Here is a 13648-nt window from a genome sequence, read left to right as displayed (position 1 = left end):
TAGGTGTATGTGTGTCAAAGAGAAGACTTCACCAGAGTGAAAACAGAGGGTTCACCACAAGATGTAAACCATTGGTGAGCCTCAAAAACAGGAAGGCCAGATTCGAGTTTGCCAAACGACATCTAAAAAAGCCTTCACAGTTCTGGAACAACATCCTATCTTGGATGAGACCAAGATCTTCTTGTACCAGAGTGATGGGAAGAGATAAGTATGGAGAAGCAAAGGAAGTGCTCATGATCCTAAGGATACCACCTCATCAGTGAAGCGTGGTAGTGTCATAGCGTGGGCATGTATGGCTGCCAATGGAACTGGTTCTCTTGTATTTATTGATGATGTGACTGCTGACAGGATGAATTCTGAAGTGTTTCGGGCAATATTATCTGCTTATATTCAGCCAAATGCTTCAGAACTCAGTGCGCTTCACAGTGCAGATGGACAATGACCCAAAGCATATTGCAAAAGCAACCAAAGAGTTTAAGGGAAAGAAGTGGAATGTTATGAAATGGCCAAGTCAATCACCTGACCTGAATCCGATTGAGCATGCATTTCACTTGCTAAAGACAAAACTGAAGGGAAAATGCCCCAAGAACAAGGAAAAACTTTAGCTTTCAACCTGGGCAGATAGAATAACGGTGGGTTCAGACCCAAGCGTGCGTGATTGTATGCGTGTTTACAATCGCGGCTCTGGAACAAGCGAACGCCCATTGTCGCGCGTTCCCGGACGTCTATGTACGGGAGTGCGCGACAAAACGCCCCAAAGAAGCTCCTGTACTTCTTGGGGCGTTGGGAGTTTTACAGCACGATCGTAAGCGCGCTGTAAAACGCCCAGGTGAGAACCATGCCCATAGGGAAGCATTGGTTTCTCCTTGTTGAGCGCTTTACAGCACGTAGGAACACTCAGGTCTGAACCCAGCCTAAGAGTGTAATATTTTAATCTCATCACTGCTCACAGGATATTCTAGTTTTAACCACTAGCAGTGGATTAGTGGGTCACTGCAAGCGTTTTTTGCAGCAGTATGTGTGAACCAAAAGATAAGTGGAACCTTCAGACATAATGGAAACCTCTGGATCTCTTCCATGTTCTGGATCCACACCTGCATTTGTCTCAGGAATAGAGATGTGAACTACCTGCCCTGTTATTGACAAAGTGAAAAATGGCCTAAGCAAGGTTTTAAGCGTTTTCTTTCAAAACATTTGGGCCAAAAACCCAGTTTTCCCAAATGAAGGAAAAACCTTTCAAATCAATGCAAGTGACTTCTTGACCTTTTACTGTCTGCATTGCTTCTCAGCTCAAGTAGATTGCAACACATTCACAGGGGTCTCCAGCACTTGCAAGCTACAGGATTTGTGTACTACTGCTGTAGATATTCAGTAGCCTAAGGGCCCATTCACATGGGGAAGTTTACAGTTGGAATTCTGGCTCAGACACCCCCCCAAATCAGTGGTTTCTTCCTCCCATTGCTTTCAGTGGAAGGTAAATCTGCAGTTAGTGAGTCAGCAGTTTAAGGCTACATGTACACGACTTGTGCGGTCTGCAAAACACGAATGGCATCCACGTGTTCTGCAATTTTCAGAAATGCACGGACAGCCATTAATATAACTGCATATTCTTGTCCGCAAAACGGACAATAGGACAGGTTATATTTTTTGGGCGGAAGAAACTAAGACTCGGATGCGGACCAAAACAGTGGTGTGCATGTAGTCTAAAGCTGCAACTGTCTAGAAGGAACATATCCCTTCATGGTGTGAAGCCTGAACTGACACTGCAGCAGTTGCCTATTCATGGTTTAGCTACATTCAATGGAGTCAAAAGCCATGAGTGCATCCAAGGCAATCCAATAACCATGTCAGATTTGGGTGCAGACCATTTTGACTGTCAAAATCTACAATGAACATACTTTAAAGAGGACCTTTCACCTGGAAAAACTTTGTGAACTAAGTATCCTGACATATACAGCGGCGCCCAGGGATCTCACTGCACTTACTATTATCCCTGGGCGCCGCTCCGTTCTCTCGTTATGTCCTGCGGTATCTTCGCTCACCTGGCTATAGTAGGCGGAGACTGCCCTTGTTCTGCTGGGCGTCTCCTCCCATGCTGCTGGCCAATCGCAACGCAGAGCTCACAGCCTTGGAGAAAAAAACCTCCCAGGCTGTGAGCTCTGCGCTGCGATTGGCCAGCGCTACAGCCTAGGAGGAGACGCCCAGCAGAACAAGGGCAGACTCTGCCTACTATAACCAAGAGTCCCAAGTCTCCGCCTACTATAACCTACTGAGCAAAGATACCGGAGGACATAATGGGAGAACGGAGCGGCGCCCAGGGATAATAGTAAGCGCAGTGAGATCCCCGGGTGCCACTGTATGTCAGGATACTTAGTTCACAATGTTTTTCCAGGTGAAAGGTCCTCTTTAAAAAACTGCCAAGTGTGAAAAGTAGGCTTTAGTACTACCAGTAAATAGTTTTCCAGGAGTCTGACATGACACCACATAGAGGACGTCCTGAAGAGTATAGATTTTACTTTTTTTTTTACATCAAGTGGTATGAAATCAGCTAGTGATAAGCAAAGCGAGCTTCGGATGCTACAACAGAAGTCGCTTTGCTTAAAACTTCGGATTAATACTGTACAGGGATCCATCTCTGTACAGCATTGACATTTACAGCCTTTGATGAGGCGAAGTCAATTTGCAAAGTTACACAAGAGTTTATTGAATAACTTTGGTACTTAGTGGAAAGCTACTTTAAAACTTAGAACCAAACTCTACTTTGCTTCCAAAGTACCAGTTAGAACTAGAGTTTGGTTTTAAGTTTTAAACAGGTTGTCCAGGTTCAGAGCTAACCAAAGACACCCCCATTTTCACCTAGGTGCCCCCCCCCCCCTTCACCTATCATATTAAACACGTTCTATTCTACAGGCATATTTGGGAGGTTGTCCGGGAGTAGTGCCAAAGAGATGAGATTCGTGGTTACAGAGAACAGAAACTTAGCAGAAAACAGAATTAGTTTTAACATAAAAACATGGCTTCCTTTCAAGGTCCGTTTCACACATTTCAGCAGGGGAACAGACTGCCGGATCCGTAACTATGTACAGCCATGTGCTGCCTGACCACTTTGCTATAATGAGGACTGGCTGCAGGACAGTAAATATGCCGAGAGGCGGACACCTCTGCAGTGGTATTTGTCCAGCTGCTTCTCAGCATATTTGTCAGAATGAGCAAGGCCTCTTTCACACCAGCAAAAGGCAGAGCCCACACTTCAGTTATTTGGTCAGCTATTGCTATCAGTTTGAGAGTCAAAGCCAGTAGTGGTCTACTCACATATGGTATAATGGACAGATTTGCACCCATTCTGTGTTAGACCTGCATTGGGTTTTGCCTCACTAACTGATGGAAATAACTTACCATACAAGTGAAGCATGAACTAGTCCTTAGGGATCCTCTGGGATGGAGGTCTAGATCTGACAAGTGATTACATGCAGCTACTCATTCCCTCCAGCATACTGCGCTACAGGCAAATCCAAGTCCAGCACCATGCAGAGACTCAGGATCATCATACCACCAACTTTTTGGCAAGTCAGAGGGAATTACTGCTAATCATAAAAGATCGAACCATGTGTAGAGTAGTGGTAATGAGGGGCGCTCCCACTAGCAGTTTGAAAAACAATCATGGATATAAGGGAGCTTAAAATAACTTACTAGTACAGCTTTTAAGAGGAAAAGCACCACGTACAGATAATGAAGATATGGCTTAAAAAGTATGGAACAATCTTACCATTCCGACACAACCCTGATAGCATGGTGGAAGAAATACACCTGTGCCGGTTGCTGGATGTGGTCGTTGGTAGTGGAGATGTAGACAGTGCAGGGAACCAATGTCCCTAGTAATCCCTAATTGGGGATGGGGCATTGCTAATTTGCACCTGCCTGTCTATACAGAGTTCCTACCCCGCAAGGGGCAACCCTGTCCGGATACCTTACCCTAGAATAGGGAGGTATCCCTATTATGCCTTATAGGATAGTTCCTGATGCGTCACGTTTCAAGCAGTCTATCAGGGGAAAAAAATACAACGTATGCAAAAAGGCAATCCTACAGGAAGAATATAATCAATATGAGAATCTTAAAAAAAAAAAGTTCACATAAGCTGAGAACTATGAAGAGACAAAACAGGGACCTTAAGGGTACAAAAGGAGCAGGACAGCAATGGTCCCATTAGGTGGAGAACCCCACAAGTTGTTGGGGGGGGGGCACCTGAAATGATGTCTTCAGCTGCACACCAAATGAGCGCATGTACGCTGTATTTAACAAAAAGTGCGCCCTGTATTTCCCGACTGCCTCCCAAAGTCAGGTGGTCCGGTCACGTGACCAAAACACCACATCAGCCAACGCAGCACACCAGTCAGTGGAGTGCAGCGCCTGGTCACGTGGGGCGGCCAAGAGATAGGGAAAAACAATGCGCTTGTTGCTTAACAGCTGGGTGACGCTGGTGAGTGCTCTGACGTCAGGTGCCTGCTGCAACAGAGCAGGCAGGGTAGGAGGCATAAATATTTATGGACATGAACAAAAGAGTGGCAGACAATAATGGAGGGGGGGGAAGCTAAAGGCAAGATTCCCTCAATGGGTACTTAAGCTATTCAGGGTTGAAAACTGTATGCCCCATTGTTCCCCCTGGAATAACAGGGTGTCTAGTGCGATTGAACCTACAGGGGTCAAATGGGATGGTTGCCCATTATAAAAAAAAAAATCTGCCAAAATTGAACTGCTCATTACGACCTGAGTGGGCCATGGTTTTGAGATCATATTATCCATCTGGCCTCCCTTTGTAAAATAATTTTATCCCAATCACCACCCCTTGATGGTGGTTTTACTTTGTCAATGGTCATGAAAGATGTCCACAGCCATTGTGAGAGCTGTGGACCTGTTTTGCCACAGGAGCGTCTTTGAATTTGGCCACATCGCCTATGGAATTCCTGGATTGTCTTGCCCATGTATTCTTTTCCACACTGGCAGACAATCCGGTAGATAACCCGCGGGTCTTGTAGTCAATAATGGCAAACTCCCTACAAGTGACATTACTCGTAAATGATCAAATCACCAAGCCAGGTCATGGCTGCACCCAGTGATTGGAGGAGCAGCATTCACCCGTTTGCCATGTCAGGACAGTAGCAAGAAATGGTGCACATCAGGGAGCTGCTACTGTCATAACTGCAGTAGATAATCTCAAGGTGGGTATACATCTGCTTGATTTACACCCCTGCGCTGGAATAACCCTTAAAAATAGAAACCGGATTGTTTCTGAATCAGTTGGTACCTGGTGGAAGAAGTTTATTTTTTTTGTAGCAAAGATGTACAGAGGGGTAAAGAGGGACTATCCCTCCAAAAGAGGGACACCGGCATGGGATTAACCCCCAACTAATGTATCCTTATAACATAACAGTCTGCTAGCGCCCTATTCTGGTGTACTGCAGGTGTTCAATACCCTGCCGACTCCAATACATGGTCTTTTAGCCATAAAAGTCTTAGATTGAGGCCCCTTTCGGATGAGTGTCTTGCAGACTCAGCAAGGCACCTGCCAGGGGGTAGCATAGCATATTGATTTATAAAGCCATGTAACCTTTAGGAGTCTGGAATGTATAAGAATGCTGTCTGTCATTCAATACATTCCAGAACTGTAAGGGTTACATAGCATCAAATCAATATAATGCTATGCAACGCTGGGAGTCTCACTGCAAGTCAAGTCTGCAGCAAGACACTTGCTAGTCTGAAAAGGGCCCAAATTTGAGCTCAGGAGCTTCCACATGTAGCACGGCCAAGAAACACACCCCACTAAGCAGGGGGTTGACCTGAAAATCAGGGACAGTCCCTGCAGCTATGGATTAGGGCATGTTTTGGGTGTATTAACAAGACAGTAGCCATTTTTATGATTGCTCCCCGGACAATACAAGCCATAAGGCATTTGGGAATATATTTAGTTAATGTACTCCTTTTCTGAATTCCCAAATAAACCCCTGCAAGTGAATACAGATTTCCATTATGTGACAATAGTCTAGAGAAACATGCATGTTTAGTGGATAGGTCATTTTAAAGACCAGTCTGTATGGAACCATATAGTATGACACGTGCCAGTGGTCACATAGCTTACAGGATGAAGCACAAACAAAGTTGCAGGAGTAAACAACGTTTATTAAAACAAGGACATCTTGATTGGCAATGAAAGCCCAAGTATTGTCAAGATTAAAGTTCAAGCTCATGGACATGGTCTAAATCAGACTAATAAAGCAAGAGCCACCAAGAGACAACCCAGCTTCACTGTCACCATGGATGAGTCTGGCCAGAGCAGTTTATAAGTGTTATCTATTGCAGCTTGCCCACCCCATCACATTTAGTCAGGTTTACAGAATTGGTCAGATACTGGCCAAACATCTACCATGTCTACAACTGTCCTGTAGGTATATTATTAATAAGTTAAAATTTAGGTTAAAAGTGTAATGTCACTGTATAAAAAGTCACAAGTTAAAAGCCTGACACTTGGCCAGCAGTGTCCATCTAAAAACCAGACCAACACTGTTGATCTTGAGGTAAGTGCTATGCAAGCCACTGACAGGTCTTCTATCACAGAGGAAGAGCAGCAGGGAGCGTCAGGAGGGAGACCTGCATGTACCTGCAAGACAGACAAAAGACATGTCAAAGCAACACTAGGATGTAATTCTCTCAGCATATACAGCTAAAGAACCAAGAGGTGCCAAGTAACGGACAATGGAAAACAGATTCTGCCAACCTCCCCCTTCTGCATCTTGTCACTTACTTGGGAGTCTTATATTTCTCCCTAATTGCTTGTTGTGCTTGGTGGGGTGCATTGAGGCAGGCTCTGTGCAGGTCAAATAGACATGGTGCCAGGTCACTTAAGCTGTAGCCAGTAAATGCTTTGAGTGTTTCAGGCTGTAGAGAGAAATTGTTGAGATGCAAGACAAACATTAAAGCCACCAAGTTCATAGTAATTTAATTCATGCAGCCATGTGGTTCGGGCAAGCTTCCAGAAACTTCCTTGGGCTGGAGGTACAGCCACGAGTACAGGGGGATGACAGCTGTGTTCTATTGCAACTCCATCATGGAGATGACCATGCCCGTCTGTGGCCACCACAAATTCCTAGTGTTATACACTAACTACAGAGCAGCAATTTATGACTACTTTAGTACTACATATTAGAAGTTTCACATTAATGCTAGGACTGGCCATGTAGCCTCAAAATAAAGGCCTTTTCCAGGACTATAGCATCTTAGTTTTACCCAGCCTTATGAGAACTGATGAAACTCAACTGTTCCACACTACAATACAATCTTCCAGCCCCTGAACAGAGGCAGGCAGTAGAAGATTTTCCAACAGGTACCACATGCTTCAGGTAACAATCCTGGCAAATCCCTTTAATAAAATATCTGCATGGGACATGAAGACCCTCTCGTGGGCAACCAAGCAGGAACTTTTAACCTATTAAATTGCAGGCACCAATATGCAGTAACAGTTTGCAAAGGCAAACTATAGACCAGTCATAATGCCTGATATTACCAGCCATGATGTAGTGAGGCCACTTACCCAGAACACTTTGTTTATTGTATAGTTGGCAAGAGCAAGAGCTGCAGCCGCCGTCATTGATGGAAGGTACTTCAAAAAGGGCTCCTCCAGAAGTGAAAGCTCAGACATATACTGGAGAAGTTGGGAAAAAAAAATAAAAATTGGAGATGCAAAGGCTTATGGTAGATTTACATTAATAGAAACCCCTTTGTGCTAGCATCAAGCACCCCAAATAAGTTAGACCATCCACATACAGATCCCCCATTAGGAAATAGTAAAATGTAGTCAATTCTAGATTTGAGATATTACCATTGCAAGGTGTTCAGTCTTTGTGCCAGCATTATGCTTGTGAATATACTGCGTGAGGAACTGGTTGATTGTAGGGACGGTCAGATCAAAGGCCAACACTTTAAGCAGCAGATGTTCCATGCGCAGAAGCTGTTTCTTCGTGTAGGTATCATCAGTTATGTAGACAAACTCCTCTACATCAGGAGGGTAGACCTCTTCATATTTGCTAGAATTTAGGATATTTAGTGTCATCCACATGTATGATACTATGAAGTATAAGTAGCTTAACAGGAAACATGAGGCAATTGCACAGGCATTTATAAAACATTTTTACAAGACTATTAGATTTAGGGAGTCTAGAACAGACAAGCAGTGGCCAGTTTAAGGGGTATAACATTCATAGAGCTACAGTATATGGCATTGCAAAATGGGTACCACATTGGTAGGTCCTTCACCCATAAGTGCATAGATGCCAAGTCCTCCATTTAAAGGGATACTGTCATGTTAAACACATACAAATTGACAATCACTGTACTTTCACAATTTGAGAAATTAGTAATTTGCCAATTTCTAAATCCCTAAAACACTGTAGAGTTAGTCATTTGGTGTCTCACTTCCACCTAACAGTCCACAGTAAAGGAAAAGGGGGGGGGGGGGGGGTGGGGGGGGGGTCAGGGGTAGCCGAGATCCTGAGCCCAATAGCTTGAGTTTCCCTGGAAAAAAAAAAAAATATATATGTGGGAAGTAAGGTAACTGCACACAGTATGGCAGGTTCAGATGGGAAATGCTGTGCCACCCCCCGCCTGTGAGAAAAGTATCTAGCTGTGCAGCTGAAACAGGGAATATGGCCAAGACATTAGGGAAGCCCCCAAAAAAGATCTGCTCCTTCAGTTATGATTTTACAAGGAGCACAGCCATTATGCAGATGTTTAACACTAGTACTCTTGTAGCCAGCATGCTAGAGCAGATTTGTAGTGGGAAAAGCCACATTCACACAACTGATGGCTGTGCCCATCCTGCAGACCACAAGCCATGGGCACTGACTGTGCATTGCAGACCTGTTGACTTCAAAGGGTCTGCAAGATGCTACCAGAGTGGGACTGCAGCCTTACCTGTAGTCATTTACATTCCTGCTCATTCTGGGCTTTGAATCACTGATTGACCACCTTCTTAACATTGATCTGTTCAGTTCCCCCTACTCTACATGCTGCATTGCATTTTCATGGCAACAGGTTCCCTTTAAAGAACCAAGTAGTAACGACTTTCCACAACACCGACAGCCACTAGCCAACAGATAGTCACACCAAGAACACTCAAGTCAGACCAATCTGATGAGTTTGAATTGAGAACTTACGAAGCCAGGAGAATAGCGGCTGTTCCAACAAGCTGCAGCTTCCCTCGGAGTACAGACATACAAGACAGAAACCTGTCCAGGTAGTTTATAGCAAGAAACAGGGTTTCACTACGAAGCTTGTACTCTTCTCGGACCTCAGCAAGCCAATCCACCAGTATGGTCCTCATGGCTGAAGTGATGTCAGGTTGCTTCCTCATGTAGTAAGGCTTTGGTCTATGTTTAACCTAGTAGAGCAGACAAACATTAAGCTTTAGATTAAACAGAAGCAACCCACTTGAAAGTGAAGCAGCATTTAACAATATATGTATAGGACATTTGAAGTTGCTAGGCCTCATGTTTGTGACAAACATTTGGCCTCTGAGGAATGTATGTGGCAGAACAGTCCAAGTTATAGGTCTCGCGTGGTGTGTGGATCAGTCATGGATCTGCACAGACAGGAGGATCAGTTTTCTATTGTGCCAGTGAAAATGGATCTGTCCCCATTGACTTACATTATGTACCAGGACGGATCCTTTTGGCTCAGTTTCAGATGGACAAAGCAGAATGGATACTGAACCGATGCATTCTGAGCAGATACTTTTCCATTCAGAATGTAAACTAATGGATTTTGGACCGCTTGTGAGAGCCCTGAACGGATCTCAAAACAGAAAGCCAAAACGTGAGTGTGAAAGTAGACCCAGAGGGTCCATTTAAAGCTAGATACAAGGATGTTGTGAACCCTATAAACATCCATCTTCCTGACTAATCAGTCCTTACTTCAGCTTCACGTAGATAACGATGAATCTCCGCAATGTATTCTGCTACAGCAGCAGTATCTGGATCAGTTTCAGAAGCCTCCTCTTGATGTTGCCATTGTAATGAGGTGTCAATCTTCATAGGAGAGGCTATAAAAGAGACAAGTCAGGATGTTGTGTAGAACATTAACACTCATCACATCCACAGAAACAAGAGGCTACAAACCTGCACTGACATCAAGGAGTAAACTGAATTTCTGCTTCACAATATGGGCCTCAGATTCTTCCAGATGTGGAAGTTCTACATGAAACAAGTAGTCCTCTTGTCTGTCCTCTAACTCATCCACGTAGATGGTAAAGCATGGCTTGGGAGCCACAATAGTTGCATTAGTGGGGAACATCTTGCCAGTGAAAGGAAATACATTTTCAATGCCTGATGCAGACTTTGCTGGTGCAGCCCCCTAGAAACAGTCAAGCGTTAGTGAGAAACATGAAGCCAAGTATTACCAAACTGTACATAATGGGTCAAGCTGCAACAGACAGCCTTTAGACAAGAGCAGGAGGTATTGCAGTAGAAGGGGGAAAGAAACAGTACCAGGATCTTTGGTTACCTGAGTAACTAGTTTAAGACATATTGACATTCAAGTCAAGTGTAGGGCAAAGGTATCTGGGCCTCAGCCACCATGTTAGAAGGCAAGCTGCTCTTAAGCCTTACAAGCTACAGTAGATGACTTACCAGGCTAAGTGACCTCTTGTGCTGATCATTTCCAGTGATGACTCCAAGTACTGTTCTCTGCACCTGCTGTGGAGGCAGAAGCAGATTGGACGGAAGCAAAGTCTCCACTTTTGGTAGGGGGAGACTTTTCTGGCTGCCATCATAGGTTCCCATTACAGTATTTCCAACAAAGTGGATAGTGGTTGCACTACTGTGACGCATTTCCAGTCAAAATAAAACAGCAACTAGAAGAGGATGAAAAGAGAGGGTTAACAAGTTATAGTTCACCTTGATTTAATGTGTCAAGTAAAGAAAGTGACTTTTAAAGTCACATTTAAGCTCCCCTACATGTGTACACTTCCCCCAGCCATTTGCAAAGTTAAATTGCCCATCGTGTATCAGCAGCAACAAGGAGGGGAGCTTAAGGGGGCTGTCCAGGTTTTGCTTTAATTGCTAAAGGCAGTACACCTGCAGGGAAGGAAGCGGTGGCCGAGTCCATGAGGGCAGTGGAAATTCTAATGGGGACCAACCCTGCTCCAATGCTCCCAGGCCAAACATGTAGTGCTTGCCCTTCCTTTCAGGGCAGACCGTGCACTTTAAGGGTTTCCTGCCTGGTGGCAACAGGGATGCCCTTAACATTTGATGAGAAGCAGTGTGAAAGACAGGAGAATGGATTAGACATGGAGACCAATGACCAGGATGGCTTGGTTATAGTTAAGTCATAACAAGTAGATCAGGGATCTCAAACATGCGCCCCCTGAAGCAGTTAGCAGTCCATGAGTGCACCATCATGCAGCTTCTGTAGCACAGTTAACCAATGAGCGCTTCCACTGTGGAAGTGCAGGGAGTAGCGAGTATGACACTGGTCCTTGTCAGCCAGCACCAGACTAGGTTCTGACAGTGTCCAGCTTCAGGGCAGTGCATATAGAACCCTGCATCTGGTCATGGTGCCCATCAGGATACAGCACCGATACTGGTGGTAGCAACCAGAGGAGAGAGGAGTTTGTCAACTCTGAAGAGCATTTAGGAGGATGGAGGGTTGGTTTTTATATGAGCAGGGGGCTGATCTGTGGTCTATAAATTGACAGGCCGAGTTTACACCTAGTCTGGGGTCTAATCTGGTGTGTGTGTGTGTGTGTGTGTGTGTGTGTGTATTAAGGAGGTGTCCAACCATGTGAAATTCTAGAAGACAGCTCAAAAAGCCACTAAAAGTAGTGACCCCTCATTCCACTAGGGGGAGCTTATGGCATCATTCCCAGGCACAGAGCAGGGATCCTGTGTGGGCTGCAAGTACTTCACTGCTGTTCATGAATCTATAATGGATCTTGGAAAGAAAAAAAAAAAATATATAAAATAAGTCAAGTTGATTCTCTTCTGTGTGGCCCATGTATCTGGTCATGTTTGAGACCCCTGGAATAAATGGTCACCACACCAGAGGTTGTGTACACAGGATGGCTACTATGTAGAACGAGAATTGGAAGACCAGACAAGCAATCTTTCCACTTGACCAAAAGTGTTAAGCCTTTACTTAAGCATAGTTCCTTTGAATGTCTGCAGAAGGATGAGGACCATACAATGACTTTCCCACAGGATAGCCCTAAGCAAAGTTTCTTTCCCAGCAGCTTCTCACTCACAGGAATGGCATCTCCCTGGAGAAGACTACTTCAACCTGTCTGGCATACACCCTCACTCCAAGATTACTCACCAGGAACTTCTAGCTGGGGGGGCACCCAGCCCACCAAGGATTGACAGTTAATCATTTCCTATCCATATACAGCCTCTCAACACACCGTGCATAACAAAGTCACATTAGTCATAGCACTGAGCATAGTTAGGGTCTCTGTACACATCCTGACAACTTTACAAATGGACCACAACTCTTAATTCATGAGCCAGCAGGGCACTGCAGATGCTGGCACCAAAGCCATCTCAGGTTCTGCATGTATGTGAGCTCTGCCATAGACGCAATCAAAAGGACTACACATGGGACTCTTATGATGCATCCAGAAGACAGATGCTGGCTCTGTGGGCCACAAACTAGGCAGACCACACCAAGTATTTCCATTAGTGGCTACACACCCATGAGGCTTTACAAGATGCTCAGCTCCATCAATGGTAGGAGCGAGTATTTTCAGCTACCTCTGAGTTTTGGAAACAAAAGTGGGGAATAAAGTTGATTCTAGTTACACTAGAAACTACAATTAGGTCACTTGCTTCTGGTCATGGTGAGACTTCGTTCCACAGAGACATCTTATATCTGGCGGCTAACCATCATTAACAGAAATGGCAGATAACCTACAACGTCCACATAACCAACTGTCACCATGGCACATGTAGCACCTGCCAGTGAGTGGCACACAGGAGACATAAGGGCATGGTGTAATCATCAGGTTCCAAAATGAGCAATATTTTAGGGATATCAAGAACATTGACCATTCTACACGTGCCAGGCAAACACAAGTGGCACAGCAGTTTAGAAGGTTTGCCTGTGAGTATTCCAGCATTGGCATTTATGGTGGTGACCCACCTAGCAAATGGCACAAGTACAAAGGGTTGGAGAACAAAAACAAGTACCAACTGATTACTATTGGACAACAGATACTAACAAAGGGAAACCTCAAAAATCACCACAAGTCCACAGGCTGAAGGAATACATTTATTCTATGATCAGAGGGTCTTGAGAATCCTTGAGCTGACAGCACAATCTTCATCTTATCCTTTTATGTGAACATCTACTGGAGATCCCTTCCAGCCATGTGGGACAGCAGGGCACCATTTGAATTTTGATGAGTGCATGCTAGAGTTCTGCCATCCACACAGCCAAGCAAGGTAAGAAGCCCAGCTACTGCCCCGTTATCTACTGGTTTTATCTGTTCGATGAGGTGCTCTCTTAAGTGACTGTCTCACTGGCATTTTGGTTTACATTTGTGAGGGTTCTCACAAGCGGTCCAAGATTGATCAGTTTTGCCCTAATACATTCTGAATGCATCAGTTT

General features: G+C 44.6%; 1 protein-coding gene across 1 annotated transcript; it reads right to left on the bottom strand.

Moving 5' to 3' along the window:
- Positions 1-6581: 6581 nt before the first annotated feature.
- Positions 6582-10875, bottom strand: CCNA1 (cyclin A1). Its single transcript, XM_044285459.1, has 8 exons — positions 10675-10875; positions 10165-10399; positions 9961-10088; positions 9205-9428; positions 7872-8076; positions 7584-7694; positions 6798-6931; positions 6582-6653 (listed from the first exon to the last, which is right to left on the bottom strand). The coding sequence occupies exons 1-8, from the start codon at positions 10873-10875 to the stop codon at positions 6605-6607; spliced, it is 1287 nt and encodes a 428-aa protein (XP_044141394.1). The 3' UTR covers positions 6582-6604.
- Between the last annotated feature and the right edge of the window lie 2773 nt (positions 10876-13648).

Source organism: Bufo gargarizans, chromosome 3 (assembly GCF_014858855.1).
Source record: "Bufo gargarizans isolate SCDJY-AF-19 chromosome 3, ASM1485885v1, whole genome shotgun sequence".
NCBI lineage: Eukaryota > Metazoa > Chordata > Amphibia > Anura > Bufonidae > Bufo > Bufo gargarizans.
This window is presented reverse-complemented; position numbering and strand designations above follow the sequence as displayed.